At 31.0% G+C, this 9,187-nt stretch overlaps 1 protein-coding gene across 2 annotated transcripts; it reads right to left on the bottom strand.

Annotated features, from left to right (window-relative positions):
- Positions 1 to 513: 513 nt before the first annotated feature.
- LOC134682045 (zinc-binding protein A33-like) lies at positions 514 to 5,717 on the bottom strand. Of its 2 annotated transcripts, none has more exons than XM_063541641.1 (2): positions 5,597 to 5,717; positions 514 to 2,309 (listed from the first exon to the last, which is right to left on the bottom strand). In XM_063541641.1, the coding sequence occupies exon 2, from the start codon at positions 2,304 to 2,306 to the stop codon at positions 1,125 to 1,127; it is 1,182 nt and encodes a 393-aa protein (XP_063397711.1). In that variant the 5' UTR covers positions 2,307 to 2,309; positions 5,597 to 5,717; the 3' UTR covers positions 514 to 1,124. The 2 variants fall into 2 exon arrangements, with proteins under 2 accessions (XP_063397711.1, XP_063397712.1); XM_063541642.1 differs by having other exon boundaries at positions 5,601 to 5,698.
- Positions 5,718 to 9,187: the final 3,470 nt, after the last annotated feature.

The raw sequence follows: 9,187 nt of genomic DNA, 5'->3' as shown, positions 1-9,187 counted from the left end.
AGGCTAATTTATGTACAAAAAAGAACGGACAAAATAAATGTTACGAATCAACATACGACAACCAGTGAAATGCAGGCTTCTGAGCAGCCAATTCATAAACTAACTCTGTATTTTACCTAAATGTTTATTAGATAAAGGACACGTATACAGATATGACTATCAAAGTGTGTGGTAAATCGATACGCCATTTTTAATATCATCATATCATACTCATGATAAAATATGTATGTCAGTAACTTATTCGTATTTACAATTTAAACAATATATGAAGTATCATATCCAACAAATCGTATGCCCGATTAAATAAAAAATAAGGTCAATTATAAACTACGTTTGCGATCTTTTTTTCTTGTTTATTCATTGGTTGTCTTTTTAATGATCAGTAGCAAGTATTTCAAGGATATTAAACATGACTAAATTATAAAACGAATTAAAATGTTTTTTTTATTTAAATGACCACAATAACGCTTGATTGTTTTGAGTAATGCAAAAAAGTAACAATTTCCATGATATCCAATTCTAACAAATAAAGATGTATTTGCATATATACAAAATGTTTAAAACAACTTAAATATACGACCAAATTGTTTATTTAATTGTACACAATAACACTTGTCTATTAAGAGTATTGCAAACAAGTAAACGATTTTCAAGTTTGTCGTAAAATATTGCGCTCGGTTCTCTAAGTCCGTCAGACGCGTTCAGTATTTCTTTATAGTGCTTTCCGTCAGCTGAAATCATTAAAACGTTGTTTGACTTTTTGCATGCAACGTATGTATTCCCATAATTGTCTGTTGCTATGCCATCAGGAAACTTCATGATTTGATTTTTAAAAGACCAAATTTTCTCTCCGGTTTTGTTGCAACAGTAAACTGTATTTTTCTGGTTGTCAGCGTAGTAAAGTTTATCTCCATTGACAGAGAGAAAGTAAACTTCGCTAATAATTACAGGAACTGATGTTATACGTAAACGATCGTCTGTCAAATCAACACAAAATATTGCTGTCATTCCAACTGCATACAAGTTGTTACCGTCACATGACAACCCGTAAATATCCTGTTTGAAACTGATCTCTTTTTCAGATTGTTGTGTATGGATGTTAAAAATATCAACTTTTGAGTTATTCAATAGGAGAAAGCTAGGCTATTCGTGTCAACAGTTGTAATAAAGTTACACGAAAGATTGTCCTCTACAGACAAATATCTGACAAATTCTCCAGCTGAGGTGTATATGCTAAAATGATTACTTTCCTTCCATTTGCAAAATAACTGTTTATTTGGCAAGATAACCGCGCTACAAATTGTCATGCCTTTTGATTCTGGGGGATCAATATCAATCTTTACTACTTTCTGTAATTCTATTTTGTCTATTGTTAATTTGGTGACCGAGGCAGCAACATGAGACTGAACTTTCTGCAGTTGTGTTGGTTGAAATGTCAAATGTTTGGAATCATTTTGCACATGACATAGCACTGTACCTTCTGTTAGAAAGGACTGGACTGTGGCAGTAAACTTGAGTTCTTTCAGAATAGATATTGGCTCCTCAGTAACAGATTTAACTTCTTCTGTATGTTCACTCAATTCTTTGGAAATCTTACGGATGCTCAAAAATATTTGAGAATCTGATGCATAACCTTCAATACCAATCAGCCTATTTCTCAAACCTTTTATGCTTTGCAATTTATCCTGAAATTTTATTGTTCGACTTCCTATTTTGCTAGAAATATTGTTCTGTTGTACTTCAATAGTATTGATAAATTCTGTTTCAATGTCTTTTACCCTTTGAACAACTCTCTCAACAACTTTTGATGCCTCGTCTTTCAAATTTTTGCATACGTTTCGATTTGATATCCTTTCTTGTTCGTGACTTTCAATCAAATATTCAACGTTTTTAATCACGTCCTCGAGATCTTGATTTAAGGTCTCTTTTGCTACAGATGATTTCACCCCGTTTGCTGCTTCTGAAATTGGCAACCATCCATCGCAATTACTATGGCTGGTCTGGATACATTTAATACAAACAATGTCGTCATGTAATGGGCAAAAATATTCAGACGTTTTGTCATGCTTGTCGCACATTTGTGTTTCCGGTAAATCCAATATAATTCCTTGCAGGGTATTATGGTCTTCTATACCAATAACATTGTGATTTCGTAATACCTTCAAACTTTTATGTACACCAAAGCATGTCGAACATAAAGCCTCTGAACAATCTACACACCATTTTACTGCTGAATTTGTTTCATGTTTGTAGTCACAAGGACCGCAATTCAACGCTCGTTCAGTGGCCATTTTTCGTATTTGCATAATCTGAAACAGAAGGAAAAAAACCAACACAGTTAAATCTTTTAACTGCATAGGTAAGTTTTTCATGCTTTGATAGTGAATCATATTCCGTTTAATACAGTTGAAGTATTTATGCTCACGTGACAGTAAATTTATCATGGTTATGTATAGACACCAGATTGTGTGATTAAACCAATAAGCATGATAAGAAAGCAATCCGATATATGTGATTCCTGTATAAAATTTCTATTCCATATGTGTTATACATGTATTCAACTCAGTCAATACACCATTTATAATTTGTTGCAGCCTTGCAGCTTACTACTATTATTTTTTTTTCCATTTCGTCCTGAATGAAACACATTCATTTTGAAGAACTTTCAGTCCTATATTCATGATTTTGTTTTATAAGATATTATTGGCTTTGAATTAGCTTTCAGTAACTGATAGTACTCTCATGCAGACCTGTAACTAATATAAACAAGAAGATGTGGTAGGAATGCCAATGAGACAACACTCCACAAGCGACAACATGGCACAGAAAATAACAACTATGGCTCACTGTACGGCCTTTAGCAATGAGCAAAGCCCATACTGCATATGTAATAGCCAGAGTATTTTTGTTGTGGGGATGTACAAGTACCCGTCTAATAAACTCTCTGTTTTTATATGTCTATCTATTTGTATCCAACTGATGAGTTATGTCTTTTTTCAACTGAGTTCTATAGTTCGTTTCTTTGATGTTCTGTTGCACCACTGTCCCAGGTTATGAAATGGTTGGCACCTTCAAACAAGTTAATCCTCGACACATTCTGTATGTGCATGTCCAAAGTCAGAAGACTGTAATACAGTGGTTGTCGCTTGTTACTGTGTAACATATTTGTTTTTTGTTCGTTGTTCTGTTCATAAATTACGCCGTTTGTTTTTCTCTTTTGAATTGTTTTACATGATTGTGTCAATACAGGGCCTTATATAGCTATGAGGAATGGGATTTGTTCATTGTTGAAGGCCGTATGGTTATCTTTTAATATTTGTAAATTTATTTGTTATTTGGTCCTTTGTGGAGAGTTGTTTAATTGGCAATAATACCACAGCTTTTTTTTTTTAAAGTTTAACTATCAATGAATATGGCAAGCCGTTTTACTATTTATTCGAATTTCAAGATATCTCATATTATATATAAGATATCTTATATAATATATAAGATATCTCCTTAAATATATAAGATATCTTATATAATTTCATTTTTATAAGATATCTCATATATTATATAAGATATCTCCTAAAGTTTATCAGATATCTTATATAGTTTAAAAAATATCTTATATACTTTATATGATATCTCCTAAAGTTTATAAGATATCTTATAAAGTATATGAGATATCTTATAAAGTATTTGAGATATCTTATAAACAACTTTTTTATAAAATATTTTATATAATTTATAAGATATCTTATATAGTTTATGAGATATCTTATAAAGACAATTTTATAAGATATCTGATAAACTATATAAGATATCTTATAAACTATATAAGATATCTTAAAGAACTTTAGGAGATATCTTATAAACTAAATAAGATATCTCTTTTGTTAAATAAGATATATCCTATAATATATAAGATATCTCCTATAATATATAAAATATCTTATATAATTTCATTTTTATGAGATCATATATTATATGAGATATCTTATATATTATATGAGATATCTTATATATATTATATAAGATACTATCTGCTAAAATTTATAAGATATCTTCTAAGGTTTATAAGATATCTAGTATATGAGATATATTATAAACAATTTTTATATAAGATATCTTACATAGTTTATGAGATATCTTATATAGTTTATAAGATATCTTATATAGTTTATGAGATATCTTATAAAGACAATTATATAAGATATCTGATAAATTATATGAGATATCTTATAAACTATATAAGATATCTTATAAACTATATAAGATATCTTATAAACTATATGAAATATCTTATAAACTATATAAGATATCTTATAAACTATATAAGATCTCTAATAAAGTTTATGAGATATCTTGAAGTAAGAATAAATAGCAAAACGGCTTGTCATATCTTTTAATAGTTGTAAATTTATTTGTTATTTGGTCCTTTGTGGAGAGTTGTCTAATTGGCAATAATACCACAGCTTTTTTTAAAGTTTAACTATCAATGAATATAAGTATTATGTTTTCATTACAAAATTATGTTTCTACATCTCTGACATTCATGCATACATACTGTATGTACACTGTACTAGTATGCATATTTTTTAAGTGGCCAGCTGAAGGACACCTACGGGTGCGGGAGTTTCTCACTACATTGAAGACCCATTGGTGGCCTTCGGCTGTTGTCTGATTTATGGTCGGGTTGTTGTCGCTTTGACACATTCTCTATTTCCTTTCTCAATTTTATAGAAAGATTAACCTGATTTAGGCTAGTCCAAATAATTTTGACGTCTGGCAAGGCTATTTAATTTTTTTCTAGGTCGCTTTCCTACGACGTCTGCCAGACGAAAAAAATAGCCTTGCCAGACGTCATAATTATTTTGACTAGATTTAGACATGAAAATAAATTAAAATAAACGTACAATCTATCTGTTAATTCCTATCTAAAAAAACATAAGAAAGATCTCTGAAAGCGTAATAAACCAACTGGAATTCTATGTTATCAAATATTTTTAGTTTCAGACTGCGCTACAATAAAACGAACGTTCAAATATCCAACGTTAAACATGGTTCACAATTGCTTTTTTTCTTTTCTATAAGACAGCAACGTGTGTGCTTTGGGAAGCTTTTTTCGTTTTGGCCGCCTGCCACACAAGGCGTCCAACTAAAAACAATGTTCAAAAAAATCGAAAGCGTCATATTTTTTGGAACCTAAACTAAACTAATTGTTGCGATTGCTCTCCATATGGCTGATTTTGTTTTATATTATCATATTTATTTTTAGAAAGACACATACATTGTTGTTGTGTTTTTTTATTTTGGTCGGGTTGTTGTCTCTTTGACACATTCCCCATTTCCATTCTCAATTTTATTGTAACAAGCACTCAAAATGATACAGTCACTTGCTAGAGTTACAAATCGTGTACATAGCACTTATGCTCATTTATGTACATAGCAACTGTATTATAAATCTTTTTATAATAGTGTGATTGGTTCTGGCTAGCCAATGTAGAAGGAAGTAAGAAGGTTTTTATAAAGCGATCTACAATCTTCGTTTAGATGTATGTACTGTAATGTGTAATATTATACGACTGTTACATTATATGTGTGTCATACTCACCTACATAGTATATTGTTTAACTGATGTCCATTGAGTAAGAGGTTTATGTATATTCATGTCATGTCTAGTCTGTATATTATTAAATGTTCACTGACCCATATCTAGATGATTGAAATCATTTGGATTACGTCCCTTCAAATATAAATATAAAATATACTAAGGTACGCCAATACTGACAATATGACGAATAGTGTTTTTCTAATATCGGCATTATATTGATTGCGTCATCATTTACTTATAGGATAAATTATTGGTAACATTGAACGCGATCTTATTATAAAATGCAATCAGACGATAATATAAATAAGAAGATGTGGTACGTATGATTGCCATTGAGACAACTATTTGACACAAAAGACCAAAATGAAACCAACATTAACAACTATTTGTCACCGTACGGCCTATGTCATATATACGTATATATATACTCTCTGTTATCTTTTTAATTTTGAATGTGTTTTTTGGGGGGCGTTTCAATTCATTCATGTATATGTCAAACGTTATCATTTAAACATGCTTAGAAATGTGTGCCTGCTGTACTTTCTACTTAATGCTAAAAAAAAAAAATTAAAAAAATTACACGATAGTAAATAGACGGGGTATAGGCACAAACAGAAATTGACAGGGGGTTAAACATACGTCAGAGTGTTCAACCAACACATACTCTTGTGGAACAGCATGCATGTAAAAATAAGTGCAAAGCAGGGTTTATTCAATAATATGTTCTACTTCTTCGACAAATGATCAGATATGCATATGAAAAGGGAGAGGGCGGTGTGTACGCAGGAAAAAAAATGGTTGATTTTTTTATAGTTGGTCTTTATGGTGTGTTGTTACACTACTGTCCCGAATAAGGGGATGGTTGTTATAAATTAAAAGCCTTTAGTTTTCTCAATCGAATTGATTCATAACGAGGATTTTAACTACGACTATGCAGTTAAGATTTTTCTAATTGCTGAAGCCGAAGGGTAGATATAGCTGGCATCCACTTAATTTTAACTTGGATGGATAGTTAGTTGCCACATTGGCAATCAAACTATATTTTTTTATAAATTATAAACCTTACTAAATTGCTGAAATATGTGTTTGCATACTAAAGTAAACAATTTGTTATCATAGTAATTATAAAACGACGATAATTAGATGTGTATGCGGTTTTTAGGGCCACCTTGTCGTCATGCAATTATCAGTAATTGTTGAGGTGGGCTACGTCTTCTATGAATCATCACTTAATAGTAGTATATATGACAGACTTTCATTTCCCCCTGATTCTTAACTAAGCAAACATTGCTTGAATAATTCCTTCTCTGATGTCTTTTTTTTAGAATTTGCGCTGCAGGTACATGTAATGGGAGTTTTATATATAGTTATAGATAGGATATAAATGTCTAATGCAAAATATCTAAACTTATGATGACTTATTTATTTTTTTCTTCTAAAAAAAAGACAAAAACATTCTGATCCCAAATTTGATCGAAAGCAATATTCTGGTCATTCTGAATGCGAATTCCCCCCAAAAACTTTAAGTACAATTTTGAACAAAAAAAGCTAGTTGATCACGTTGAAAAACTAAATACGTTTGATTTGACTAAAAAAAATACACCCCTTTTCTTTTCCTCCTTGAAGTTAAACGGTTGCTACTTAGCAGTGCTTTGAATACAATATACATGTAGTCAATTCAGTGTTTTCTACCTGTCCATGAACATGTCAAAACTTCAATGTACATACACATGTACAATAAAATATTGTATGTGCAATAATAAGTTTAATTTGACTTGTAGTAGTAAATACAGGAATCTTTTTGACTTATGAGTACGTATCGGTAAAACTGCATTACTATCCACATTTTTCGCATCCAACTTCTGTTTATATTTTTCAATTCAATCTTTATGTACATGATGTAGGACATGTAAGATGAATTAGTACTCAGAGTTTATAATTACACACATTTTCTTAACTACCCCTACCTCGAATGAAAGGTTACCACAAATGGTCAATTAGAATTCTTGTCACAACAGTATCACCTTTAATCATTTATCCTACTCAATTTATCTAATATATATACTAGAAGTGTTCAAACAAAGCCATATTTTCAATAGCTGTATGTATGCAGATACCAGTCTGAGATATAAATTCACTTTAAATGTTACATGTATAGAGATGACTGCTAACATCTGATTTTTGCATAACTTCCATGCAAACTGTTCTTTATCAAGAACTTTAAAATCATATAATCATAGCATTTACAACTTAAACTATTTGTTTTATGACCCAGGGGAAGAATTTTTTTTCTGATTTTTGCCCCTGGGGCCTAAAATTTTCTGAATTATTCTGCTGTTTCTAGGAATTTGGAATATTTGGTACATATTCGCGATAGTACACACTATTGTAAGTTTTGTTGAGATATTTTTGTTTTTCTAGATATAGGAAGATGTGGTGTGAGTGCCAATGAGACAACTATCCATCCAAATAACAATTTAAAAAGTAAACCGTTATAGGTTAAAGTACGGCCTTCAACACGGAGCCTTGGCTCACACCGAACAACAAGCTATAAAGGGCCCCAAAATTACTAGTGTAAAACCATTCAAACGGGAAAACCAGCTTTTTTTTTTTTTTTTTTATCTATTATGCCTTGGTGATGGCATCCTTTTAATAAATGTTAGGACTTTTCTCGTTTGATTTGTTTTACATTGTCTTATCGGGGCCTTTTATAGCTGACTATGCGGTAGATTAATTGTTACTACATTTTACTACGTTTTCATATAGGAGATTTGAAAACCCGGAGTACACATGTTACTTTATGTCATTTTGCAATAACTATTTTCACTCTTGTAGTTTAAAATATAACAAATTTGATGTTTTCTTAAATAATCAGGAATCCTAAGCTTGTCGTCGTCGAGTTTACGTGCGTTCCCGCCGATATCAAGGAATAAAAGTATTATTTAAACCTATTTATTTTGTTCGGAAGAACAACACAGAAGGAAAGATTAACAGTATTACTTAAGAAAACGGAACTCGGGACATTCATAAGAGAATTATTAAGGGAGAAGAATAGAAATGTATCGTATAAATGTACACATATTTAGATTATACATGTACTTAGTATATAAACTAAACATTTATAAATACGGACTGAAAGAAATATGTTTATGATATTGTTACCTCATTTAATATGAAACCGTTTAATCTTGTGGTCATTAACCTCTCAGGTTTTCGCACGGACAATGCTTTAGATATCACTTAACTCTACTAAAAGGTCATTATATCATAACTGTTTATCCGCTGCCTGTCCGTCGTAATCGCCCATTTCAGAATCTAAAGAACTATTGGTAATTTCATTGTTCGTAGTCCAAAATGAAAATAACGTTACGTCATTGGTTAAATTTCAATTGATTGGGAACATTTTCAACCAATCACAACGTTTCAGTGTACACTTTTGAATATATTACCCAGAATGCACTATATTCTGGAACGGCGAATTGTGTGAAGATGATGAAGGAACCGTGGATGTGAGGTTTTGTTTTATTCTAATTGTTTTTGGATTGATGCAAGCATATAATTTTAAAAAGCAGATATTATTGATACACATAT

The sequence above is a fragment of the Mytilus trossulus genome, chromosome 8 (assembly GCF_036588685.1).
Source record: "Mytilus trossulus isolate FHL-02 chromosome 8, PNRI_Mtr1.1.1.hap1, whole genome shotgun sequence".
NCBI lineage: Eukaryota > Metazoa > Mollusca > Bivalvia > Mytilida > Mytilidae > Mytilus > Mytilus trossulus.
This window is presented reverse-complemented; position numbering and strand designations above follow the sequence as displayed.